The sequence below is a fragment of the Tinamus guttatus genome, unplaced genomic scaffold (assembly GCF_059628265.1).
Source record: "Tinamus guttatus ecotype Peru unplaced genomic scaffold, ASM5962826v1 Tinamus_guttatus_pri_ptg000710l, whole genome shotgun sequence".
NCBI classification, from domain to species: domain Eukaryota; kingdom Metazoa; phylum Chordata; class Aves; order Tinamiformes; family Tinamidae; genus Tinamus; species Tinamus guttatus.
Genome location: NW_028289244.1, coordinates 1,114,663 through 1,142,470, shown reverse-complemented (window position 1 = coordinate 1,142,470; position 27,808 = coordinate 1,114,663). Strand labels below are relative to the sequence as shown.

General features: G+C 48.7%; 1 protein-coding gene and 1 long non-coding RNA gene across 2 annotated transcripts; one reads left to right on the top strand and one right to left on the bottom strand.

Annotated features, from left to right (window-relative positions):
* Positions 1-3,048: 3,048 nt before the first annotated feature.
* Positions 3,049-24,602, top strand: SLC22A4 (solute carrier family 22 member 4). The gene is made up of 10 exons (XM_010212653.2): positions 3,049-3,441; positions 7,447-7,550; positions 8,394-8,548; positions 13,447-13,618; positions 17,297-17,423; positions 19,427-19,527; positions 20,511-20,725; positions 21,429-21,611; positions 23,605-23,740; positions 24,380-24,602. Exons 1-10 carry the CDS (start codon positions 3,049-3,051, stop codon positions 24,453-24,455), a joined length of 1,662 nt encoding a protein of 553 aa, XP_010210955.2. The 3' UTR covers positions 24,456-24,602.
* On the bottom strand, positions 15,682-17,671 carry LOC148591770 (uncharacterized). The gene is made up of 2 exons (XR_015914031.1): positions 17,452-17,671; positions 15,682-15,754 (listed from the first exon to the last, which is right to left on the bottom strand). It is a non-coding gene; the product is annotated as an uncharacterized LOC148591770 (long non-coding RNA).
* Positions 24,603-27,808: the final 3,206 nt, after the last annotated feature.

Genomic DNA, 27,808 nt, shown 5'->3' with positions numbered 1-27,808 from the left:
AAACGGGGTCCGAGGCGCGCAGGGCGGGAGGGAAGGGAGATCCCTCCGAGCTGGGTTTTGGCATGGGCGATTTCTGCACCGCGAGGGTGGGAGGATTTGGGTGTTGGAGGTCCCTGCTCACACCATGGACTGAGGAAGCCGTGCAGGGCTCTGAGCAGGTGCTGCTACCGAACGCACGCTCCTGCTAGAGCACCACATCCACATCTAGCTTCCTGCCACCAGGATTTCTAGTCACTGAAGTTCAAGAAACACATGGAAAAACTTGACTGCGCAGCTGAGCCTGGTTTTCCTTGTGTTCACAAAGCCTTGCTCAGGGGATTGGGCCATCTGAATGGAAGTGTGGGCAGCTGTAGAGGCTGAGGAGAGGAACAGTGATGAGGTATGACGGGCTGCTGCCCCTTGTCTGCGGCCCTCTGCTCGGGAGCAGCAGTTGGCAGCTGTCCCCAACGCTCGTCCTGACCTTCTGGCCTCATCTCGCGTGTCCCTGGACCCAGCCTTGTCGCTTGCAGGACGTTCTGTGAGCGCGGCCCTTTCCTCATCCCCTTCTGAGACCAGCAGATGCATCGCAGCCTTCTGCTTCCCAGCGATGCTTTTTAGCCCTTAAGTCAAAACGCTTTCCAGCTACAGCTCATTTTTCTCCATGGCCAAATACAGGTATGGCAAGAGTGAGCATTGGTACCTGACAGGAAGGGGTCTTGGATGTCACCTGGAAAAGCCCAGGAAGCCTTGCTGCCATGGCCCAAACCCAGCTCTAAACCAGGACTGAATTCCTGAGTCCTAGCCGAGCAGGAGAGAGCTCCCCAGAAACGGGGCCTCTTGGGTCTTTTCTCAGTTTCCTGCAGGAAGAGCCGGGTGGCAGGAACGGGGCAGGCTGCTCCCCCGGGTGTCCCTGGTGGCCCCCTCTGCTGCTGCAGCGGTAACAGCGCCCGGGCAGCCGGGATCCCGCTGCACCTTCCTTCTAGTTGAAACTCAGTTCCCACAAATGAGATTTTCCGGATTTTTCCCCTGTCATTGGTGTTATTGGTCTGGTAACGCATGAGTCGGAGCAGGGCCCTGGGCTGGTGGCGCAGGGGAACCCGTCAGCTCTGCTGCCAACGCTGTAAAATGGCTGGAGGATGCAGTTTGTATGAAATACAAAATAAAGTTGTGTTGTTGGTTTTATGTCTCATATCAATGAGTTTGGCTTTTCTTGGTGTTTTTTTCTTGGTGTTTCTGATGCAGGGGGTCAACTGTCCTGCTGGGCTGTTCTTAAACCAGCCGAGGACTTTGTAGGCATGTTATTTTTTCTAATTCTTCATGCAACCGTGATCTTGCTGACTCTCTTGTGCTTCCAGAAGGCCTCCAGCCCCTGCAACATGTCTGCCAACGCGCCCTGCGCGTCCGCTCGCTCGGAGAGGAGGCGGGAGCCGCCGCATCGCGCGCGGGGCCCTTTGCAGCACGTGAGTAACGGGCGGCCGCGCCGGCTCGGCCACAGCCCCGGCGGGGAGAAGGGGTGTCCCGCGCTCCGGCACCGTTTGCGTGTGTGGCTGCATTGCCCGGCGCCTGTTTTCAACTCTTCCCTGGTATTTGGTCTGCGGCTCCCTGGGAGAAGCGAAGGTAGTGGAAATTAAAGGTCTCCCATAGACATTTAAATGAAAGGGTGTTGTTGAGCAACATTAACATGTGGAGGCTCTTGGCCTTATGGGCCTGAAACATTGACAAGGGCCAGGCCTGTGCAGGACAGCAGCTGCTGCGAAGGCCTCAGGCCTGGAGATCCCTATGGGGACTCCCTCTGGGAAAGAGGCTCTGGAGGCCGCGGGGCTGCAGGGGGTTCCCTGAGGGGAAAGGAGCCTTTCCCGCGCGCACCTGATCCCGCGGGGCGGGCGCGGGAGCCCCCGAGCTGCTCCGGTGCCGCAGCGGGGTCCGCGGGGCGCAGGCAGCCCCGCCGGGCTCTGCCCGCCCTCCTGCTCCCTCTAGGGCCGGAGCGGGGAATACCCACGCGCTCCGGAGGGCAGATCCGCCCCCTGCGGCTGCTCGCGCTGCTGCGGGGCCGGCGGAGCGGGGCGGCCGCGAGTGGCGCCGGGTTCGCGGCCCGGGGGCGCCGCGAGCGGGGAAGGGGCCCCGCCGCGGCCCGGCCCTGCCGCTGCCCCGCGCTCTGCGGGGCGGCCGGGGGTGCCCAGGGGCCTCGCGGTGCAGCCGGGTCCCTGCGAGCCCGGGGAGCCCCTCGGCGCGCGCGGGACGGCCGTGACCCCCTTCCTCGCGCCCCCCCTTCCCCCGCAGTGAGCGCGGCTGCCTCCGCCATCACGTGCGCGCGAGCAGCGCCTGTGTGCGCAATGAGCCCCATCACTGATAACGGCAGCTGCCCCCGCGCTGCAGGGAGTTAACGGGCCCGGCGCCTTCTCGGAGCGATGCCGGGGGGCGGCGGTGCCGGTACCGCTGCGTTGCCGGCCCTACCGGGGAGCCGCCTGGGCCCCCGGCGCCGGGTCCCGCCTGGGCAGGAGCTGCCACCTCCGCCCGCCTTGGGGACGGCCCCTCCCCGCCGCTAGGAACATCCCTGTGCTCCCAGGCTCCATCTCCGTTATCCCGGTGGGAGCCGCTTGCGCAGCCGCCCAAATTGCTCGTTCGGGGCAAAGGCATCGCCCGTGCAGGGGGCCGAGAGGCCCGCGGAGGCTGCGGGCGCCACCGGCCTCGGCCGCGAGAGGGAACCAGGCGGCCGCGGAGCGGGAGCCCGGGCCGCATCCCGGCTCTGTCCTCGCGCTCCCGGCGCGGCGCTCGCTCCGCAGCAGGGGCTGCTTCGGGGTGTCCCCGTTTGTGCTGCGGCGCCGGAGGCCTCGAGCAGCCGCGCGCGCCCGGCCCCCGCATCCCGCCCAGCTGCAGGGGCTGCCCCGCGGCGGCTGCTCGGCGGGGAGCGGGGCCGCTCTGCGGGGCGGCGCGGGGACCCCGTTCTTGGGGCGGCAGCGCCCGTAGCCGCCGCCGCGGCCGCTCCGCCCCCGGGGGCCGGACTGGGGCGGAGCGGAGCGGGCGCCGCGCAGGGGCCGCGCAGCAGCCGCGCCGGAGCCGGCGGGAGCCATGCGCGACTACGAGGCGGCCACCGCCTTCCTGGGCGAGTGGGGCCGCTTCCAGCGCCTCGTCTTCTTCCTGCTCAGCGCCAGCATCATCCCCAACGGCTTCAACGGGATGTCGGCCGTGTTCCTGGCCGGCACCCCCGAGCACTGGTGCGCGCTGCCCCGCGACGCCAACCTGAGCAGCGAGTGGCGCAACGCGAGCATCCCGCTGGAGGAGCGCGGCGGGCTGGCGGCGCCGAGCCGCTGCCGCCGCTACCGCCTGGCCGCGCTCGCCAACTTCTCGGCGCTGGGGCTGCGGCCGGGCGCCGACGTGGAGCTGGCGGCGCTGGAGCAGGAGCGCTGCCTGGACGGCTGGGAGTACAGCCGGGAGCTCTACCGCTCCACCATCGTCAGCGAGGTGCGGGGCGCAGGGGAGCGAGGGGCGAGACGTGCAAGGTGCGCAGCGTGTGCAGTGCACGAGGGATGTGAGGCGTGCAAGGAGTGCAAGGTGCACGAGGTGTGCAACCTGTGCACGGTGCACGAGGTGTGTGGGGTGCACGAGCTGCACAAGGCGTGCGAGGCGCACGGCGGGTGCGAGCCCCCAGCCTCCCGGGGAAGCCGCTCGCAGGAGGGACGCGGGGAGGAGCATCCCGCGCGTTTCCCAGCCCTGGGGATGCGCAGAGAGCGGTCGTCAGCGGGTGACCTGCCCCGAGCCCGCGTGCGCGGGGAGCGACCCCGCGCAGGGCCCCGCGACGGCCGCAGCGCTGGGAGCGGGTGCTGCTCCCGGCACCGTGCTCCAAGGGCTCATTGGAAAAACGCGGGGATTGGGAAAGCGGGAGAGAAGCCGGAGGGGCCACGGGGAGGGGACTCCGCGGTGCCAGCAGGCCCCGCGCCCGGCTCCGTGGCCAGGAGCCCTGCGGATCCCGGCCGCGTCCTGGGGCACCGGGCGCCGCTGCGGGAAGGAGACGGGACCGTCCGGGCCCGTCTGCGCTGGGAGCGCTCGGGCGCTGCCCGGCGGGCAGGGAGGAGGCAGGACGGGGAGGCTCCTGCCCCTGGGCAACGGGAGCTGCAGCTCCCTGTCCCGGCGGATGCCGAGCGGGAGCTGCCGGCTCCGGACGGGACACGGCCTGGGCTCTATCCTGGGACACGGATCTGCCCTCACTGCGGTGCCCCCGGGAGCGACTGTGAGCAAAGAGGATGGGAACAACTGCCGGGCTTCCATCTGGAAACCAGATGGATATTTGTTTCGGTTAGGACATTTGGAAAAAAAATTGCATTCGGTTTTCAAAGAAGGAAAACGGGTGTTGATGAGACACGAGAAGAGGCGGCTCCGCTCAACTTCTGATCGTTACTATCGCGGCCAACATTTTTCCCTGCATTAGCAGCGAGCCAGAACATGCCAACGAGCAGCTCAGCGAAGCCTTCCCGGGGCCGGGGCTGGTGCCGCTGGCGCCGCTCACGGCGGGTGCAGCCGGGGGCTCTGAGCCCCCTCGAGCTCTTGGCTGCCGAGTCCCTCCGGGCTCCGGTTCCCCAGACCTGGGGCTCCGTCCTGGGCACGCGGCAGCATCAGGGTTTCCTTCTCCGACGTGGCCCGGCTGGCAGACACGATGATTAGTGAGCGATTCTGGATCAATAAATCACATGCACATCGCTTCTAGCAGTGAGCAGGGCCATTCTCTTGTTTTTCTTCGGTATTCTTTCAGAAATCTTGCAAGTCTGTAATGGTCTTTGGTGACAGCGCCAGGCAGAATTTGCTGTTCCGCAAGCCCGCAGCAGCTAGGTGCTTTGTGGGAAGAGATTTGAGGTATTTATGATAATAAAGTGATTAAATGGTGTATTCTTCCCCCACAGGCTGTCTCTCTGGAAATGAAAGCACTTGGTTTGACACTTAAGTGAACTTTGCTCCCCACTATGCTGCGCCAGGGGCTTTGCAGAATTAGTTATTTGCAGGTTAATGAATAATTATTCAAGTAAAGATAGCTTGGAAGTTGTAGCTGCAGTTAATTTAGGGGGAAAATCCTCGGTTTGAATTCCTGCAGTGCTGCTATTTCAGTCCTGCAGTACCAGACTGTCTTTGTTGCACTGCCCATCCTTCCCACGCTCACGGCGAAGTTTAATTTTTGTGGCCTATGCAGGACGGTGTCAGAAAAGGAAGCCTTGAATAGCGAGGTGGGAGGCATTTGGCACCCATAAAACACAGGAAGCAACTGCACTCGTGAGTAAACAGTAATTAGCTGGTTCTCTTTTGAGGTGAAAGTGCCTTGATTGCAGCGCAGGCTCTGTAAAAACGTTAGGGTTTCAGGCTGGGTGCCTGCAGGCTGCGCGCGAGGAGCGGCCGCTCCGAACGTGCCGGCTCTCGGCGCGGACTCCCGGTCGTCCCAGCCGTCCCGCTCCGGGGTGTCTGTGTCCTGCGTCGCCTCGAGCCTCGACACCCGCCACGCGGCTCGAGTGCCGCTGCCCGGGGCCCGGCCGGGGATGGCTTCGCGGCTCGGCGTGTGCAGCCCCGTGGTCCTTTGGGCACCAGGACGTGATCCTGGTGCTCGTGAAGCGGCTCCGAGAGGCGGCGGGCGCTGACGCGGTTCCCCCGGGCTCCCGGAGCCGGGAGGAGGGAGCCCTGACGCCCTGTGCGCCGAGAAGGGGCCTCTGCCCAGCGCTTCCCGTGCTCATCTCCCCTTGCTGCTTCCACCTTGGATTTAATATCGGGAATAACACTCGGCTTCATCCGCAAATGTTGCCAGCTCGTCACGTATCCGTCCTTCCCGCATTGAGCAGCGCGGTGCCGGGAGCGCTGGACGCTGCTCCCGCAGGCACAGGCGCTGCGCGTGGCGCCAAGATGCAACCAGCCTCTGCCCACGGGCCTTCCTGGGCCCTGGTAGGAGTTTAGCTGGTATTCCAAGGGAAAAAAGTGTGGATTTTCACATGCTACATGAATCGTGTGCTGAAAGAGCGCAAAAAACCCCAAATTATTTCACGTAAAAACGTGTTTCCAGTGAGGAAGCTCCTCATGTCCCCCAGCGATCTGTGGGAGAAGAGGGGACGCTCTGTTCCGCGGCGCATCCCTCGGGCAGGAAAGGCGGTACCGGCTCCTCGCAGCGGCTGTAGCTCGCGGCGGCTGTTCCGCACAGCGGTGGTAGCTGGTGATGAGGGGTATCCATGGTGGTGGTTGCTCCCTGGTGCCCATCACCAGGTCCGGGGGCCCCTGGTCCTCAGCGGGTTCCTGGTGGGCTGGGACGAGACCTTGGGTGCTCAGAGCAGCAGTGAGAATCTCCGTTTTCTTTTACATGCAAAACAGATACATTTCCTTGAAAACGTAACCCTTCTACAAGGGATTTCATTTTTTCTCAAGACCAGCATCCTTGAAAGTATCAGGGCCTTCCCTACACACCCCCTCACTTCCACCTTATCAAATACAGCGAAGAGAAACACCGATAAACAGCCAGCCCACATCCCTCAAGCTTTTCTTGTCTTCCAGCAGCGACTAGAAAATGCTTCACAGAAATGGTCAACAATATTTTTTTCTGCTATTAACCAGATTTAAGCACCAAATCTAAGTCTTTTGCTTTTACAGACTATGCATTCCTCGTGCAGTTTTTAGAAACAGGCAGGGGCTGCATTCAGAAACGTGACTGTTTTTGTTATTTAGACTATATTAGGTTCTAGCCTGAAAGGACGGGCTTCTTTTTAATGTGAGAGTTGCTCATTTTTGTTGTCCGCAACCCGGCTGAAGAGCAGCCGAAAGCCTGAACAACCCGGGGGGGAAATTTGGGCCCGAATCCCTGCGCTTTTGTCGGCCGCTCCTGCCGGCGGCGACGGCTCCGCACAGCCCTGCACCATGGCCCGGGGTGGAAGAGCCGGCCCCGCACCCTGGTATCAAAGCTAATTATTAAAACTGGTGCACTTTGATCTGCGGGCCGCTCCGCTGCCTTGTGGCAGGATTATCTGGGATTATCCAACGCAGCTTGTGCGGGCTCGAGCCCGGAGTCGCTGCGGAGCCCGCTCGGAGCCAGAGCCTCCGGCCAGCTGGAAGTTTCCGTGCTGGCCCGGGCCCAAATGGCCCTCAAAGCCAGTTCCCGCACCAGGGATGAGTCACGAGCAGTGAATCTCCGCCGCAGGTTGTTGGCATGGAAAAGGCTTTGAAAACACTTTAGGATGAGCAGAGAGGGTTATTTGGTGCCTGTTTTTGTTTTAGCACACAGAAATAGAGCAGTTTTCATGCCAGAGGTCAGGTAAATGGGAAATTTCCTTTGCCGGGGGCCAGGCCGCCTGCATAGCTGGAAACGGGCAGAAACACAAGTGTGGAAAAGGGAGCACACGACGTGGAGCCGGGCGTTTGGCACACGCGCAGTTACCAGGCGGCTGCCTCAGCAGCAGGTCGGCGTCCCGGCGCCCTGGAGAGGGTCTCAGCGCTCCCGTTGCCTTGCAGTGGAACCTGGTGTGCGAGGACGACTGGAAGGCGCCGCTCACCACGTCCCTGTTCTACGTGGGGGTGCTCGTGGGCTCCTTCGTCTCGGGGCAGCTCTCAGACAGGTAACGCGCTCCGCGGCGAAGGTCCCTGCGCGGCGGCTGGACGCGCTCCTGCTCGCGGCGACGCGTCTTCCCTTCTCCCCCCTTTCTCATGCCACTGTCATTCCTCGTGGCAAGTTAATTGAAAATTCATTATTAGGAAGAAAACCTGTTCCCTTAAGTGGAAGGAAAGCACCTAGAATGGACAGTGATGGAGATAAACTGCGCACAGCCAGTAATAAGAAAGAACCACGACCCACAAAGGATACTAGCAATAAAAGGATGCTAATAGTTGCAATATATAAGATATACCAGGCGTGTCATCTCGGCAGTGTTTAAGCCCCGGCTCTACAAGTGCCTGGCGCAGCACACGGGCCCGTCATGAGCCCTGCATCCCCATGAGCCCCCGTTGCTCAGCGGGGTCCCAGCGCAGCCCCGACTGCCCCCTTGAGCCAGAGCCCCGGGAGCTGCGTGAGGATCAGCGTCCCGAGAGGTTCAGCAGAGGGTTTTGGTAGCCTGGTGGGAGCTTTAATCCAAAAGCTGCCAGTATTAAATTCCATGTGATCCGAATTTAATCTGAGGCCTTCTGACCCCGGTACAGAAGTCGGTTGGTGTTACTGTTCGCAAGGAGACGGGATAATCCCTAAATCTTGCTGGAACATCCCAGGAAAAGCCTGGTGCACACAGAGGGGCCAGGATCCCCTGCCTGCTGCCACCAGGCCACTGACAGGACTTCCAGCCACGAGTGCTAGCCCCTTGTGGGAATGATGCTAAGCTGGGAGGCCCAGGATGGGTATTTGTGCCCCATTTCTCTGCTCCAGGGCAGCTCCATACGTGCAATAACCTTCTCCTTTGTCTCTGCAAAAGGTTCGGCAGGAAGAACATCCTTTTTTCCACGATGGCCGTGCAGACTGGCTTCAGTTTCCTGCAGATCTTCTCTACCAGCTGGGAGATGTTCACCGTGCTCTTCGTCATAGTGGGGATGGGACAGATCTCCAACTACGTGGTGGCCTTCATCCTGGGTATGGATTGGTCCACATTATATCAAATGTTTGCTGGGTGTAGTGCTGTGTTTCTTCTTCTGAACCTGCATCATTTAAAAAGAGACACCAGTAAATTGTCACTAGTACAACTGCTGATTTAGGGCAGCAGGATGTTTTTTTCTCCTGGGTACTTTAAAGAATCTCTCTGAATGGGTATAGCCTCTGCATATGACAAGCTTAGAGAAGAAGATGAGTACAGGAAACAGCTCCATAAACATTTCTTTCCCTTCTCTTTAGAGAACTATAGAAAAAGTTTAGGGGAGTGTTCAAGGTTTGTTATCTGAAGAAACAGGTCTGAGATAAAAAAGGCGGTTCAGGCTCCTCCTGGCCTCACCACCCTCCTCTAAGACTCCATGTGAAGTCACGTTAAGACTTCATCTTAACCAGGCAGTTCTGCTGCAAACTGCCTGGCTTCAGTGAAGAAGGAGCCCCACTGAACCGCTCGCTTCCACTGAACACCTCGTTTCAGTAATTAACATGGTAACAAACTGAAACTTTCAATAGTTTAAAACAATAGTAAAGGAAATAATTAAAAACTGGAAAACAATGCTAAAACCTTATTAAATGGCTTTGCAAGTTATGAAGTTACTGAATACAGAAAGAAAAAACCTTAGCTACAATTTCACATGTGGTGAGCTGGCTTAATCCTTGATTCTGGTGTCGTGGAAGCCGCCAGCACAGCCTGCACCAGGCATGAATTAATTCAGAGTTTTGGGGAAGAATATTCGTGGTTTTTGTTTTTTGTTTTCCATTTACTCATTTAGAGAGTTCAAACTTCAAAACAAAATGCAAAAAAGATAGCTTTGAGAAAGAGATTTTTATTACAAGTCTTTGTATACTCGTAATAACGGGTTAACAAAACTGCAGTGAAATGAAGGGAAATCACCTTGCTTAGTTAGACTTTTGTGAGTTATTTGATTATTTGTCTTTGGATAAGCATAGTTTGCTCTGAATTTTCTCCTCGGTGCAATACCTGGATCCTCGAGCGAGGTCATTCTAAGCCCTATTGCAGCCATCGCTGGCATCACTGTAAGGAAATGCTGACTAGTCAAGTGCTCAATGTACTTTGGTTTATTGGTGTCTTTGCCACAGAGGAGAAAGTGCTTAATTGTATTGTGAGCATTTTGTCTGTCATGTTTTAATTTTTCAAGAGGACGTGTTTTTAAAAATAAGTATGAATTCCCTGAAAATGGTTTGGAATGAAAAAGACAGATTTTATTTTACACAGATTTTATCTTCTCTGATATTACATTTAGCAAAAACTTTGCTATGCTTGGGCAGGCCAACATTTTTATTTCAATACATGGTTAAGGAAACAATGACTAAATTCACACTCCACATTTATATCTGTATCTCTATACAGGAGAAGAGCAGTTTCATCTGCCTTCTCTATTTGATGCAGCAGTTCATATCATTTTATAGAACCATGGAGATCCAAAAAAACAAAAGTCATTATTAATTTTAATTACAATTCTAAATGTAATTTATGCAAGAATCCCAAAGTCTATATTCAAGACACCTGTGATTTAGGCAGCCTCTCCAGTGAGTGTTGAAGAGCATGGCTCAGCTCCTCTTTATTTTGCTCTTCTGCTTAAATGAGAGTTAATGGGGAGCTGCAGGCTCCAAGCCAGGCAGACTCGAAGATGCTTTGGACGTGACACCAACAGGGTCCTGGATGTACCATGCGGTCTTGGCTGTTTTAGTAAGATAGGCTTGTTTCTCTTACAGAAATGTTGATTTTTTTTTTAATTACTGGGTCCAGTTTGCTGATGCCTTCTCTGTTATATTGTCTCCTCTGCCCTCCTGGAGGCTTGTTCCAAGAAATGGTGATTCTCTTTGTGAGCAGAGAGGTAGATGAGTTTAGTGCTTGATGTTTTTGATGTTTTTCCCCAACATAAGCCTTGGGGCTATTCCTCAGGACAGGATTAATTCAAAGTCATTTACAAGTTAGTGCTCTCATTTAAGTTAGTCATCGCCCATCTGTCAGCAAGGAGAACACAGTTCCTTCTGCAGGATGATTCTTCCCACCCTAACCCATGTGCCCGGGAAGCCTGGGGCCTCTGTAGAGATTTTTTTTCAGCTGCTTCTTTTCAAAGTTTTCACTATTTTTTTTCTTTTTGCTTGCCTTCAGGCCTTGGTAGTTTCCTGTGCTTGCACCTTTTTCATTCCAGTTCTGAGATTGTAAAGCACTGTTATATTTGTGCAGGCACTTTGTATAGTCCTGGCATCTCCCATTGGCTTCCAGTTGCCACAGACCCTACATGTGAACATCATGTCTGATGTGCATAAGTCTGTGTTTCAAGGATCACACCTCTCCTAAGAGCCCCCTTCCACAAAAGCAACCAGCAGAAGACAACAGTTTAATTAATCTCCCCCCGTTTATCCCTAAGAGGTCTTATTTTTAGTTTTCTTATTGTGAAATTGTTCAGTTACTCAGAGTCCTTAAACCAACAATGCATGCCGCTATTCAATAGATTTTTGGGGGGCCTTGGGCTTTTTTTCTTTTTCTTTTTTTATGTAATAATAAACATTGCAGGGAGGTTAACGTGTCATAAAGCTAAAACATCCTGTCCAGATGCCCTGAGGCCCCCCGGTTTGCTCAGTGTAATTTGCTTTTTAATTGATCCCAGGCTGCCTTGTATGAGTTATGGCACTTGCAGTGCTCTGAATGATAGGAAATTTCCGTAGACCTTTGGCTGAGCTCAGTGAGAAGTGAGGTAGAACTGGGTTGTGCTTGGATTTTCCTGGGGTTTTTATTGGAAAAGAAATGAGGTGCTTTTGAAGACTTGCCATGTGTTTTGTATCCAGGTACTGGATATCACCCTGGACAAGGCTGTGTATGCTCAGTTGCAGCCTGCCTGGTTACTTACCCAGAAGCGTTATTAGAAGATGGTAATCCTCACTTTTCACATCCTTCAGCCTGCTCTGACAGGACAGCCTTCTGGCCCCAAAAACAAACCGGGAAATCTGCTCCCCCTTGACTGTAAATTCACATTCTTCCCTCCCAGCCCCTGTGTCCAGCCGCCCTCCCAGGCGGGCTCCCTGTCAGGACGGTTGGGCGCAGTCAGGCATGAGCTGCTGAGCTGGTTCCAAGGCTCCGCGGAGTCTGCGGTCGTAGCCGTGTCTGTGCTTATCTCCCTTGGACAATGTCAGGTCAGAGCAAACAGGAGCTGCTCCTGCTCTGAACTTCACAGATACTCCTGGCTTCTTTCCTGTCCCCAGTAGCTCCTTGTTGGGGAACGCGGGTTGTTGCTGCAGCTCGTGAGCTGGGTCCTCACCTTCCTCCAAGAGCAGCGGCTTGTGCCTGTGAGCAGATGTGATCTCCCATCTGGGGAAGGAGGGAGCTAAACACTCAGCACGCTGCCGAACCTAAAGGATCTGCCTGCATGTGGAAAGGCAGCACAGCACATCTGACACTGCTCTGCTTTGGAGAAAATCCTGATAGATTTTTCTGTGAAGAGGCATATTCTCCTCATGAACAGGCATTCAGCGTGGTTTGCTTCCTTTTAATGGTTTAGAGCAGAAAAAAAAAAAAAGAATGGGAAGCAGCAGAGCAGGAATGAACTAGGCAGAAGAATAAGGATGCCAAATACAGTGTAATTAAAAACCTGAAAATATTCATACTGAGATACCTAGAAAAAATATAGAAAAGGGACAAGATTTTTCATGTATAGGAGCTAGAAGATTTGGCCCCAGGCATGTGTTTAATCTGCCCAACAGTAAGCAGTAGAGACAATATAACTTTCATCAGCCAAGAGTTCGGCTGGGATTAATGTACAATCCCAGAGCTCAGGATTTTGGAAATCAGGCCAGTGAAGATAATTTAAATATCCCCTGCTCAGTCTTTCCCACAAGGAGAGGGTATCCAGAGCTATTTGGTTCAGCTGCCACCCCTGGGACTTGTCCCTGCAGCAGTTTTGCAGTAGCAAACACAGCAACATTTACAGTCCCAGCAACATTCACAGTCACATTCACAGCCATTCTGCGAGCTCCTGAGCTCACAGGTGAGGAAAACGCAGACACTTCCACTGCAAGCAGACCTGTATGGGGCTTGCTGCAGCTTGCAAATACACACCAGCAGTGCAGCTTTGGTGCCCGTCCCCAGGGTACTGCTGCAGAGTGCGAGGCTGCGTGTGCCAGAGGTTTTATGTCTCTGCAGAAGCATCTGGCATTGGCTACCGCTGGAAATAGGACACAGAGCTCCATAGGCCAGCTCTTAAATTGCAAGATACGTGGAGCAAACCACGAAGAGTTCATATTTTGTTATGCATTTCCACATGCTAGCTTTGGTTTTCTGTTCCAAACGTATTTAAACTCCTGGGAGATATGAACAAACACGATTTCATTAAAAGGACACTGTCAACTGTTTCATTTCTCTGTTTGTCACCCTTTGCAACATTCAGTTAACTAGGGGTCTCCAATCTTGTGTTGGATCCGGGAGCAAATGTTGATGGCAATAATGTAGAAATTCTCTAGACTTTGCTAGTGAAACTGTGTTCAGTGCTGAAAATGGTTTTGCATCAGGCTCTACAGGGCTTTTGGGGTCACTGGCAAAGACCAGATGCCGGCTGGTCTCTAGATTCAGTCAGTGGCACGGCTGCTTCCAGGGAAGGTGTACAGCAAAAATCTGGAGGGATCTCCTACCAGATTAGTATCACCTTAAAGATGAGCTCTTACTCCTTCAATGTATTTTAGACTATAATTAGCCTATAATTGGCACTGTAGCTCTTTGACAGTGCCCCTTTAAGTATTATAAGAGAAACTGCTCTTTTCTAAGATTGTTCTCGCGTGTTTTTGTGAATGCAGTAAACTTATATAGTCATGATTAAAAAAGCAAAGAGTTAAAATGCTAATCCAAATTCCCTTGTTTTGAACAGGAACAGAAATTCTTGGCAAATCAGTTCGTATTCTATTCTCTACATTAGGAGTTTGCATATTTTTTGCAATTGGCTACATGTTGCTGCCACTATTTGCTTACTTCATCAGAGACTGGCGGCTGCTGCTCCTGGCGCTCACCGTCCCGGGGGTGTTCTGCGTCCCGCTGTGGTGGTGAGTGCGACCGGGCTCCCCAGCGTCCCGCCTGCGGCTCCTTCCCCATCTCAATCCCTGCACAAGCAGAGGGTTGGAACATCAGCTTGCTCTGGGGTGGTTTCTTTGGGGCCTTTTTTTTTTGCCTTTTTCCTCCTCTTCAGTTTCTGGCATTGTGTTGGCCTTGAACTGGAAGGCGTTTTCTTTTTCTTTTGGCCAGCTTTAAGTCAAGCCAACCGTCTGCTGCACCTCTCTGCCCATGCGCTTGAATCCACTTTTTACCAGACTTCCACTGCAGCTTGAGAATTTTGTATTTAATTCCTAGCTTTGAACACTATGAAAACCTTTTTGTTTGCCATGTACTATTGCTGGATGACTTGTACTGTACTTCATTTTAATTTTTTTGCCTCCTTTTCTCTTTAAACTTTTTTTTTTTTCATGTGGATTCAACTGCTGGTTGTACTAAAGTCTCACTGAAACACTGCAAGTTTTGTGTCATGTTACACACATTTAATACAATAGGTGAGGGGTGTTTAGTATTAGACATAGAATATGCTATCGTACAGCCTTCTGGAGTGAGTTCCAGGCATTTTACACTTTTCCTTAAAAATTCTCTAACTGCTTAGTAATACCTTACCCTTGGAGGAGGACCTTGGTGACTAAAAACAACTCTTTTTTTTTTTTCTTTCAATTTGCTTGCAACCTATTTGACCATTATCAGAATGATTCAGAGACCCCAAATTGCATGGTTGGGAAAGAGTCATCATTAGGAACATCATACATCTGGGAGCTGTTTACCAAGCAGGCTCACCTGAAAGCTGGTAGCTTTAGCTCCCAGATGCAGCAACGTCTTCCAGGTGGGAAAACGCAAGAGATAAGGAGGTTTCATCTTGACTGTGTCAGGTTCTGCATGAAGGAGAGCTTTTAGAGTAGGTGAGGGTCAATGAAGCCAGGGCAGCCCTGGCAGGCAGTTGGGATGTTTTGCTTCTCCTCCTCCTCCTCTTTATTTTCTTTTTTAGGCTGAATTTTAAGTTCTTGGCCCGTTTCAGGGTGGATAGAGTAAAATGTTCATTCTTCTAAGGCAGTCCCTGGGAAGAAAAAAAAAATCTTAAAAAAAAAAAAAAAATCCCAAACCCTCTTCTGATGCATCTCTATTGATTCAGCCACTTTCTCGTGCTATAAAGAGGAGATATCAGCTTCCCTGCCTTTGACGGTTGGGAGTGCTGCCTTGCTGAATTGGCCCAGCTTCCCAGATGCTGGAGATGAATGGGAACTTAGGGGCTTAAGCACATCCGTATTTTAAATCTAAACTAGAAAAGGATTGTGGAGGTTGTCTAGCACAGCCACCTACATTATTATATATTGTACAGCTATGCTGTTGAGCTTTCCGCCGCCTCCTTCCTCATCTTCTTTTTTCCTTCAACTCTTCCCCACCTACTACAAATGTGCACCCACTTCTCTTCTGCCAACCCTGGGTAAGTGGGCACACAGCAAAGAGCAGATGGAGTGTGCACAGCCTTGGGGAGGCTAAAGGTATTGCTTGATTTCTGCAAGGCAAGGAAGGGGCAAAACTCATGTGAAGACCTAGAAGCTTGAGTAGCATGAGCTGGAAGGTAAGTTCTCCCAAGCTGTGCTTGCAGCCAGGTGAGATGGGGGCAAGAGAAGATGGGTTTCAGCATCCACCTGGGGATTCTTTTCCCTGTTTTACAGGGCACGTCAGCAGCTTTGAAAGCAGAGGACAGAGCCTGCCCTGCATTACAGCAGTGACAGGTACCTAGGGAGAGCCGGGCAGTTCCACCACGCATGCCTGCTTAGCAGATCTTGTCATGAGAGTGCTCACAGAGCATGAACAGGGGGCACAGAGCTCTGTATGTCACCTCTGGCTTTATGTTCTTGTGTTGTCCATTTCCAAGGACACCAGCAGCAGGCTCTGGCAGCGACAGCCTTGCCCAGCACAGATACTCTGTTTTTCTTTGCATGCAGCTCTTACCTGGGGCTTGAGGAAGGCAGTAACTCTGGCTAAGCTGGAGGTTGGCTGCTCCTGTAAGCCACACCATGCTGTCCTCTTGGTTGCCTGATTTTCGTTTCATCTTTCCACTGTGTTCATCCACCTCTGCCTTAATGTTCGAGTGGGACTGGGAGTGCTCCTTCACTTGCCTGTGGTGGCAAAAAGAGTTAAGGAAAACTTACTACTGTTCTCAGCCTGAAGTACTACAGAAGGGGAGATATCCCTGTTCTGTGGCTGCCCTAATCATCTGTTATTTTTCTGGGGATAGTTACTTAAAAACTACAGCAGGAAAGGGGTGGTATCCTTCATACTTGTAAATGTAAGTATAATTTACTCCAAAAAGTTATGTGAGGTAGGTCCCTCCTTTCATATGGGTCTTAACTGAAGAACTCATTTCTTCTTGTTGTCTTGAAACAGTTCTACAACACAGGTGTATTTCACTGTGCACCAAACAGCTGTGTTTCATTAGGCAACAGGGATGGGGAGAGCTGGCTTTGAACGTGAGCCTGTTAGATGCTGCTGCAGAATAAGCCCCATGGGGCATGTACAGTTTGTCAGGGCTCTCTTCTCTTCTTGCCCCACTCTGAAGGGTATTTGGTGGGAATTTTAAGAGTGTGAAGCCTGCACCGAATTACCACGCATGGCACCTTAGAATCCAGGGCTAATGTGAGGGTAAATGGGGATCTAGGTGCAAAACTGTGTTGAGACAGGTTGCTATTAGATGGAATTTAGGCATCGGAGCCCACTACTTCCTGAAAATGTTACTTACACCTCATTCTTCTCTGTTGCTTTTTTATTCATTCCTATTCCAAAGACTCCAAAGTGTTTCCAGTATTGTCTTTGCAGTCTTGTATTCTTCAGCTTATCCACAAAGAAGAGCAGTGCAGGTAGCACTGTCCTCTCATAAACTCATGTTACAAGTGGAACAAGCTCATACAAATCATCTAATGCTCAAAACCTTTGGCATCGTTTGGGGTCAGCCCTTCAGGGAATTCATTGGAAAAGGAGTGTCTGACCTGCTTTTTTTTCCCAAAGAAAGGGAAAATTACTGCTGACTGATGAAAGCAAGCCAGCATCTGTTGAGATCAAAAGATTCAGTTAAAGAAACGTGCAAATTTCTGTCCTGTGTTTGGTGTTAACGCTCGGTGCATGCCTGGAATTGATTTGTAAATGCTACCTACTCTGCTGCTGCTGCCCTTTACCTGCAAGAGCCCGCATCAGATCGGTGGTTAAAGTGAGAGATTTGTGCACAAGCTTCCTGTGACACTGAGCACAGCCTTTAAATATCCTCTCTGCATTTAAAGCATTTCCATACTGGACTTTTGTAAGAATATTTTTCTTTAGTATTAGTCAAGCTACCTGTATCTTTGCTGTTCATCTATTAACTTCTGTCTTTTTGGTGGGCAATAGGTATCACTTAAAAAACAGCGACTTAGAGAAGGGCCCAAGCACATAACTGCTTAAGCATGAAAATAAACATGTTCCATTATTTGAATTCTTCCATTGAGGCCACTGATCCTAATGGGACATATCAATGAATTGCATTACCCACATGCTTATGCGTTGACTGTGTTCTATTACAAGTAATCTGTGAGATGAAAGGGTAACTCAGAAAAAAATATGAACATGTTTTTAATAATGCTTGTACTTTTGTGAAAATGTTGACTCATTTATTCTGACACTTATTACAGGATCATTCCTGAATCCCCTCGGTGGCTAATCTCCCAGGGAAGATATAAAGAGGCAGAAGTTATTATCAGAAAGGCTGCAAAAATAAATGGCATTCCAGCCCCAGATGTGCTTTTCGACCCCGTGGAGGTATATGTCGTATGTCTTGCTACTTTACCTCTTCAGCAGTTTTCCCCTTTGGCCATTTAATGTCTTGTGAAACAGCACAGTAAATGGTTTACAACACGAAAGGCTGCCATTTACCGTGGACCAAAGGTAAGTGATACCTTGTTAGGGTTAGGGAGCTTGAAATGAGAAGCCAGAGGGTTTGCAGAGTTGTTTGTTTACTACAGTAAAGTTGTTTTCTTCGGCTGTGGTTGGTTGTGGTTTTCAGACCAAGGGTCCTCATTCAGGCAGTGGGGAAGATCCAAGGAGAAGACAGATTTATTTGCGTGGCAGTTTGGTACCCTATTACCAGCTCGCAACTTAACAGTAGCTCTTCCATGAGAGATCTGGTCCCGTGTCCAGTGCTGAATGCACATGTGCCCATGCTGCAGGGATGCATCAAAGGGATTCTTCAGACCTTGCAAACTAAGGCACTTAAAAGTATAGCGAAGGCAGTGAATAATATGATGCTCTTCTGCAGGCTAGTTTCTTGTGTTTTGTCTTTGGGGGCAACACGAAGGAAGGCCAGCCCAGCACTCAGCAGTGTCAGCAGAGCAGGTGCAGCGCGGCCGCAGGAACCAGACCAGCTCATCCCTGGGCTCCTTTCTCCCTCTAGTGGCTTTTTCTCCTCCTGAAAGAGCAGAGGAATTTTCCTTGCTCAAAAAAACCTCAGCCTTGCTTCCAACCCTGTGTTAATAACAGTCACATGTAGCTGTGTCAGACCTTATGCTTCAGCTTTACTGTTAGAACCTACGTTTTAAGTCTCTTAATGCAACAGAAAGACGGAGCCCCACACACTCCTCTAGAGGAGAGAAATGCTGCTTGCTCTATTTCTTGTTGCAGCATCAATTTCTTCAATGTCACACTTGCATTTTGGCTAGGGTGCTTAAGGTCTCTTTTCACGTGTATGTTTGAGCAGAAATTCAAGTGTATGTTCTTGTCATGGGAAGCTCATCTTGCAAAAGCTGTGGAAAAGCACTTCCTTTTCCTCACAGACAGCATTCGGATGTCTTTCACACTGGAAATTACTTTTGAGTCTCCAGTGGAATCTGCTTTTCATCATTGCTGCATATTTCTGAGACCAACTGGCAGCTCATCTATCCTTCCACTTTGTGGGAATCCTGCACGCCCAAGTGCCTGTCCACAAAAGCCTGGGGATTTCGTTCGCATGTTGCAACCTCCATTGAAGTATTTCTCAAACACTGCCAGGAAAGCGTTCCTTGGAAACCAAGACCTTTTCATAGGAAGCAAAATGTCCTGGCCGGCCAAGCAGGAGCAGCCAGGAAGGCTCAGAGTTCACCTTCTTGCAGGCAGTTCAGTGCTGTGAGTTGGTCTTTTCCTGAAGTAACTGGCTTGGGATTGAGGCTCCCTCCGCCTCCGTGTCCCTTGTCTTGCGGCTGCTCTTCGGAGTCGAAGCTTTAGCACTGGGAACCCGTCTTTGTCCTCCCTGGTGTGACCACCTCCCTGGTGCAACCTGCCTCTGCGCAGGCAGGAGCAGCACCCTGGGATCTCCGAGCACGATCTTGCCACAAACCCCAAACTGGCCTCTGTCTGAAAAGCGAGGACAGGCGGGTGGATCTTGTGACACACCTGATCTCAGCACTGAGTTCCAGCTCAGTTTGAACAGAAGAGTTGAGCAGATGCTGCACAGCAAGATGCCCTCGGCAGTAACGTTACGACGGGAAGCTCTGTGTCAGCTGTGCAGGAAGCTGTAACACAGCAGCGGATACCCCTTTGTGAAGGGCTAACAAGCTGCCCTGGTTTTGGTGCTAACACGCACAGCTGGACGTGACTCTGGAGCGCAGCTGGCTGCAGAAACAAGCTGCCTACTTAAGGACGCTCCCTGACGCGGACCTGGCCCTTGGGCTGCCTGGTTATCCCCCAGTATTGTCATAACTTCCTAGTTGCCCAAACTTGTGGGTGTGCAAAGGTTGTTTTGCTCTTAGGTGTGTGGGAATTTTTTGGTTTTGTTTTCCTTTTTCCTTCAGATGCAGGATTCGAAGCCTCAGCAGCAGCAGAAGGCTATCCTTCTGGACCTATTTCGAACCCGAAACATTGCAACTATTACTATTATGTCATTACTTTTGTGGTAAGGAAATGTGTATTCCTAAAGTACCCAGGCAATAGAACAAATTCTGATTTGAGGACACATGTCAGTTTTAGATAATGAATCTTAGAGCCTTGGACCCTACTTATACATGGTCCTTAACTAATACATGGCCTTCAGTGGTCCCTGCAGCCACACTAGATTAACCACAAGCATGTGGAGAGACTAGCCCTCACTCGGATGTTAATTATTTTGGAAAATGTAAGAAACAACTTTAATTTGGGGTTTTTTTTTGGTTTGGTTTTTAAGAAATTGCCACCATTGTGTCTGTTTGAAGAAAAATATCCTTAAACATGGGCAGCAAATCGGTAGCACCACAAGCACTAGAACCCATTGCCAACGTTTCTGCTCAGTTTTGTAGAGTGCCCAGCTCAATGAGAGCCTCAACCCTGCCAGGGGCAGCTGCATGGAGTGATGACACGAGTAACACCTAGGGACACGCTGTGATCCTTTTCTGTACATATTTCCCTCAGCTGAGAGGACTGGCTAGACAGCTGGCATGCCATAGTGAGGCACCCTTGAGATTTGAAACCTGAATGTCCAGCTCTCTCAAGAAGATTAAAATGAGATTTAATGGAGCTGCAGAGGGGTGGGAGATCTGTTCACTGGAATTTGCTGTAAATAAGAACGTAGTTGGTATTGAACATTTTCAAGATTTGCTTCATTGTGCTGTTAGTGAATCCATTGCAGTGAAAAAGCCTTTGTGTATGAGCTGCACAAAGGCCTTCGCATAATATTATATACTCAGGAAGATCAGTGAAGCCAGAGGTCTCTACAAGCTGCTGTGGATATGACCAGTGCAAAGGATGAAAGAATTAGAAAGATGGGGTCACCACTGATATTTTTAAGCCACACGATCTGTGATCATGTGGCTTTGGCAACACCCTACCTAAGATCTGAGGTAACACTGTAGACACTTGAAGAACAGGATTCCTCAAATAACTGATTCTTATTGCTTTTCTCAGGATGATAACATCGATTGGTTACTTTGGCCTGTCACTCAGCACTCCCAACTGGCACGGAAATGCCTACGTCAATTGTTTCCTCTCGGCAGTTATTGAAATCCCAGCTTACGTGATTGCCTGGCTTCTCCTCCGGTACCTGCCTCGGCGGTATTCGATATCTGGCACGTTGTTTTTAGGAGGAGGTGTTGTCCTCTTCATTCAGCTGGTTCCTGCAGGTACAGAATTCAATACGTGACTTAATACTGTAAAATATTTATAACACTTTATTTACTTATCTGATAGTTCAATAAAATAATTGGAAATCATGATCAAACTTAATAGTCTGAGGTCAAATCCACGTATTTTTAAATAACATTATACATACATATATATATATATATATATATATATATATATATATATGCTGAGTCACAGCTCATTTATTGTGTCCTATTACTGAGCTTTTTATAGTCCAAGGGAACCAGCTTGCAAAATGAGCCAAGAGTGTACTGTGATTTGTCTGGTTATGCCTAACGACTAAAAATCCCTGCAAGTGTTCCAAATTTCACTGTGCATAAATACTCCCAGGATTTTGCTGGAGCAGGATGGCTGTGAGCATGTGTTCTGTTATTGAATAAACACAGAATCTCGTTCCAGTTCGTTATATGGTGACAGAGCTGGTGTCTAGGAAATAACCTGCCTGCTCCTTCTGAACTGTGCTTAACACTTGGAGCCAAGTAATCTAGGGATTATTACACTATACTGTATATTTAAGACTTTATAATGTAAAAAATGACTAAGTAAATAAAGAAACAACAAAGCTGGGCTGTGCAAGGGGCAGGGAGGTGATATTGTCTGAGAGAGGCAAAACAAACAGAAGTAACAAGCACAGGGTGCAGCTTACTCACCTTGACTTTTTTTGTTTCTTTTTCCCTTCAGGTTCTCATGTCCTGTCTATTTTCCTGGTGATGCTTGGAAAATTTGGAATCACATCAGCGTTTTCTATGCTCTATGTGTACAGCGCCGAGTTATACCCAACGCTGGTCAGGAACATGGCAGTGGGCGCCACCTCCACCGCTTCCAGGGTGGGCAGCATCGTTGCTCCCTACTTCGTGTACCTGGGTGAGACGCCTTGCATTGCTTCCGCTGCACGAGGCGGGCTCTTTTCAGGGCACTCAGGCAATGCTGGTCAAAGCAAAGCTGGTGAAATGGTAACAGGTCACGTCTTGGCAGTGGGTACCTGCAGCTGGTAAGCGTTGGTAAAGGCCCTGCGTTGCACCCTGTCCTTGCTGGATCCTGCAGACCAGGCAGTGGGTCACACATTCTCTGAATCTCCGCTCTGTAAAGCAAGATGGGGAAAACATACAGGTTAAGCAGCACAAGAGCATGTCGAGCTGTGAGTTTAGTAAAATGATTTTTGTGGGTTGTTAGGCACTCAGCATTAAGAAAATGCCAGGACTGAAGCTGCTGTGTAAATGTTTAACATATGCATTTTGATGCACTTTCCTCTAGTAGAGGAGCATGTCCACTGGTACACAACAGCTCTTCAGTACTCACTTTGCTTTTCCTTTTTGCTTTGGGCCTTGCATGCTTTCACTGAGCAAAACTGTTAATTTCCTCATAGGCTTTTCCTGCCATTCCCTACCATCACATTCTGCACTCTGGACAAATTGGAGGAAAAAAAAAAAAAAAAAAAAAAGGCCAGAATGCCTCCGGGATACACAGAAATAAACCCACGTTGCAAATGAGAAGTTAGAGGGATTAAGGGATTAAGAATGGAAGTGTCCATTCATGTCGGATGCTAGCCTGGGCTGCTCCATTTCTTGTCAGAGCTACTTTCTGTCCCTCAAACACATCCTGTTTCCTTCTACCAGCACAGGGTCTGTGTTAGCCCTCCTTTACAACTAACACATTACATGCCTACTTTGCTTCCTACTGAGCACAGAAGTTTGTACTGGGTTTTAACTCCCAGATTTCCTTGGGGCTGGCCTCTAAGAGTCTGGTTTCACTCGCCAAAACAGGATCCTAAACTTTAGGAGGTTTTAGAGAAACTCGTGAGCTCCTGATATTTGCTATAGCTAAATTAGGACTCTGCAGTTCATCCAGCTCGTGAACACAGAAGGAGATCAAATCACAAATTTTGGCTCTGTGTGAAATTCCCAGGAGTCTTGATTTTAATCCTGGTTTATTTCATACATTAAGTACATCACTTTATCCCAGCTAAAAAATAAAGCTGTCAAACCCTATTTGGTACTTTCTCTACCTTAAATGCACAAATTGCTGGCTAATCCCTTTCCTTTTCATTTCTGTGCTATTGTGGCATGGAAATCTTGCTTCCAGCCCAAACACTCATGCACTAACTTCAGGCTTCTGGCAGTGGCCACTATTTTCTAGTCCAAAATCAGACTCTGAGTAGACCAAGGTCACAGCCTCCTGTCTGTCACGGGAGGCCTGATGCTTTCTCCACTTGCACTAAGGAACGTATTTAAGAATTTCCCTGTTAATGGCCTGTTAAGCAGAAATTGGCCTGTGAAACTGCCATTAGTCCCTTCCCTTCTCTTGTACAAGAGCAGCAGAATACAGAATCCCGGACAGCTGATGAGATCTGGTTGCTTATGAACACGTATTTTTTCTCACATTTTTAGTCTCTTGCTTTCTATCTTGTGACTGAAGATTTAGTTCCAGGTGGCACTGTAATACTGATTTTCTCCATGAGTGATGCTAGCACGGTTGTAATCTTACAAAAATGTTAGCTATGCCTGTTGAACGTGTACAGAGGAACAATTTGATGCTAATCAAGCAGTAGTTGTCAGTATGGGATGTATATCAGTATATGCATGATACTGATGAGAGCTGGTCATAACTATATGATCATTCCAGATCATATATTGTATTTTTAAATTAGAAAAAAAAAAAAAGGTTGGCTTCATAGATGATACCTCATATAGCTCTGTTTGGGGTTAATCTGTTATATTTATAAAGATTTCAATTCATTAGTCCAAATTAATTCTGTGTTACAGTGATGTCTGCATTATAAATTACTTCATATTTATTTATATTTATTATCAATGAGTTCATTGTATAATTAGCGCTGTCATGCCCTGTGTTCTCTCAGGTGCCTACGACAGATTCCTGCCTTACATCCTCATGGGAAGCTTGACTGTGCTGATAGGGATCCTTACCCTCTTCCTCCCTGAAAGCTTTGGGAATCCTCTCCCGGAGAACTTTGAGCAAATGCGGAGAGTGAAATGGTAAGTCCTGGGCAAAGGGATCCACCTGAAATCCATGGGCTTACATTAGAGTACACATTAAAGTGCTGGTGCAGGGGAGATGGCTGGTGTTTGTAGTCACTATGGTGGGAAGGAAAATTGGGAGAAGCAGAGAGAAGTTGAATTGGTCAAAGTGCAACTCCAAAGCTACCATCCAGATTACTGAGAATTTGTAGGAAGAATAGAATATAAGCAATAATAACTTGAAAAAAGCTTGGAGTTGCCTACACCTAATCCTTGTGTGTCTAAAGATCTGTCATTTACATTTGCAGAGTAAGAATTCTCAGGTGAGGTGCCTGGAGAAGGGCACACTGTTCCTCATCACAGTTAGGGCCTTCTCCTATGTCTGACCTGGGGCTTTTAAGCTGCACAGTCGAAAAACTGCGGCAGGAGAAGAATCAAACCAGATTCTCTTCACTAGTTTCTCGCATAAACGAAACAACAGTTATTCAGTCACTTGCATTCAAGCTCCAGGTGCTGCTTGCTGCATAGCTTGGTCCATGCGGGAGGGCATGCTTAACAGAGCACTGCCTTTTTTTTATCCAAATACTGTATTAGCTGTTGCTGATTCTTTTAAAAGTGCTTCGGTGTCATTCTGTAAAATGTTCCACTCTCTCTCAGTTTCAGAAATGCACAAAAACCCACTGGTGTTAGGAAATCAAAGGAGAATCCTAAAATGCTGGTAACACCATTGTGAAGAAGGCTGTCCACTCAGAAGGGCTGAAAGAACAAGGAAAACAAACAAAAACCAACAGTCAGTGCTACTGTGCCATAGTTATAAACCTATTACCCCCTTTTGCTGCTGTATTTTACTGTAGTTTACTGCACAGATGCTGTCTACTCCCATAGGGTTGTTAGTCTGTGATTTGGTGTCCTGATAGGTGGAGTTTTTCAGCAGACATTGTTGGAAACAGGAGCTGCATGTGCCAAGTGTGTTTGAAGAGCGGGCTAGAAATGAGTATTGGGAATAATACAGCAATGACTCCACTCAGTCGTGTACGCCGTGAAAGCTGCTCATGGAAAAACTGAAAGGCCAAGTTAAAAAAAGAAAATAGAGGGAACATCCTGCTAGTATTTTCTCTCACTGCATATTGACTGGAAGAGAGCAGCCGGGTACCTTTCTTTGGAAATCTCAACATGCATCTCTAAAGGAAAGATCCCAGCCTCCTTTGAAATCCGTACCAATCCCAGTACCTATTAAGTGGAACCAGAATTTAGTTGTAACAAAGCACACACAGACTTTGATTTTTAAATAACTCACTGGAGTGAGTATATTTTGATGGTCCATGCTTTTGCCAGCACCTGGGATCCAGTTCTGATCCCCTTATCTTTGTAAAATGTGATGCTTTTTCACAAAGCCTGAACCCAGTGAAATCACTAGGCGTCATGGATCAGCATCTCTGTGGTGGAAGAAGTCTTTAATAAGAAATAAAGTTTCTGTCAGGTAATTTCCATTTTCAAAAGAAACACAGGCTTTAGCAAAGAAACGATTCTATTCAAACATAATATGCAGTTTTATCTACCAGATTTTCAAGGTATATTAGCATAAACAGTTTTTAAAATATCTTTTTGAGAGTATTTTTTCCAAAGTGTTTCATTTCTCTTTGGATCTATGCCATGTTGTGCTGTACGTTCAGAGAAAACTCATTCCAATTTTGAAAGCATCTACAAAAATCTTTGCACTATTTGCAGATTTAAAGGGGATTTGGTGCTCAAAAATCTGTTGTTCTGTATGGGAGTTGTTCACCTGCAGCTACTGCCAACTCAAAAGGGCTCATTTAAGACCACACAGTCATTTCAAAACAAATGCCAACAAAACCATTTTTTCAATTGTACAAGTCATAGATGCTTTTTAAAAAGTAAAGCAATATTAGATGAAAAATCAAATGTAGTATAGTTTAGAGCTGTGCTACTACTGTTCTCAAGCACTACACAGGCTGAGAAAAAAGTACAATACTACCTTATTTATTGGCTGCACAGATTCTTTTTGGTCACATAAAGTCTCTTAGACCTGGTAGACTGTTTTTTATCCTCTAAGCAACAACAAACCATGATTCACTTTCTGTAGTGGCCCAGCAGAAGGAAGATGTTTCATCTCTAATATAATTCATGGCAGTTTGTCTGCTGCTGGCTCTTGGCACAGAAACAAGTTAGGTTCAAGCACAAATACAAAGCTTTGTAACATTTAAGTACAGGTAACCTGTGCAGTTATTTCAAGCTGCAGTTTGGGACATGACAATACCATTTCCTTTCATATTAATTTTCTGCAGTCATGTTTTTCCCATAAATGGAATATAGCATGAGGCAACAACTATCCTGTGATCTCTAACACTGTTTCATCTCTTCTCAAACTGGAATTTCTCTAATGACAACAGTATTTAATTTTTTTTTTTTTTTTACTTATTATAAAGGTATCTCTACAATAACTATTTAGACTTAACTAGATTTCTCAACAAAGACTTTTAAAGACTTGGCTAAATATAGGTGGCTATATTTTTATGAAGATTTTTATATTAAGTTGATACTTCTTTTAGGTGATTATAGGCTGACACATTTCTAAAAGGCAAGTATTTTTATATTCTTGAGCTTCGTAGTGTTTTAAGACCTAGTATTCCTTTTTTAACTAAGAAGGGTTGCGGATTTTTTTTAATGCCTTGTTTTAATTAGCCTTTTTTTTTCCTTATACTATTATCTATGGCAGTGCCAAACACTATAACATTTTAACACCAAATTTAAAAAAAAGTTTAACAAGAGTGGCATGCCGTTCTCAGAAGAATGTGACATTGCTAATATTGTTATGAGGACTTTAAATTGTGTCTGAGCTTATTAAAAAAGGGGAAGGGAGAGTGCTTCAGCTGATGAAGCATTTGCAAGAAAAATTTCTGTCCTCTGCCAGTAAGTCTTTCAGAGTCTTGAAGAGTGAAGTGATCCCCGAAGAAACCCAGAGAGCCATAGATTGTGGAAGGGGACTGAAGCTGGGTGGTAGGAGTGCCGGTTTGTGGCATGTTACTATTTTCTTCATTATAAAGCTCAAGAAAACAGTATTGCTTTAATAGCTTAAAAAAAATAAATTTATTGCTAGTGAAGTATCTAGGCCTTCACTGCAATCTTCAGTTGTCTGCGTGTCAGATACTCCGTGGGGCTCAGTACAGGACCTATGTTCATGAGCAGCTGGGATTCCTGGGGAGAAGGACGGGCTGGACTGTTCCCCGGTTGCTCCGTGGGAGCTGTGCTATTCCTCATACCTCACTTCTGCCCCATTTCCTGGACTCTACCTGGGTAACCTTTTACCCTGGATAAGATCTGAAGTTGACTTATTGACTTTGTTAAAACATATCTGGAAAACAGAGCAGTTGTCACTTGTTAACTTTTGTCGTTGTTGTAATAAGTGTGCACTGGCATTGTATAACCTACTTGCTGTGTGGTTTGTAACTGAGGAATAAAGTCTCATAACTTCAACACTTTGTGCGAGGAAGTTTAAAAAAGTAATTCAGAAATTAAGTATGTTTCAATTAAACAGAAAATATTTACCTAATTATTATCCATCAGCAAAGCTTGCTGTAAATCACTGGACTCCCTGTTCTAGAAATAAGTTTTTGTCGCAGAATGGGACAAGGTAAAGGAGTAGTTTACACTTGGACTTAAAGAAAACCTCATTTCCTTGATCGTGCTGAGAAATAAATAAAATGAATCAAGGCCCCTGGCTCATGCATGTGCAGCTACCCACAGAACCCCTTAGGCTGTTGCGCTTAGAGCAGGCAGCCAACCAAGGGTATTGCAGTCAACAAAGTGATTTAAATCACTTTTTCCAAAGCTGGTTTGTGACAAAGTTAAAGTTAAAACCAAGCATTCTAGTAGCAGGTTAAAAAAAAGTAGAAAAGAAAAAATCTGTGCTTTGTAAGTGTGAAAAATCTTGTGCTCCTACCTGATGGGCACTGAGGAGAGGCCAAACCTCTCCCGTGTCCCAGCACCGCAGCCCTTCCTGCCCTCTCTCCTCGCATGCAAATAAGAGCCAGAAGCTCCCAAGCAAGGGCCGAGCGGCCCATTTCT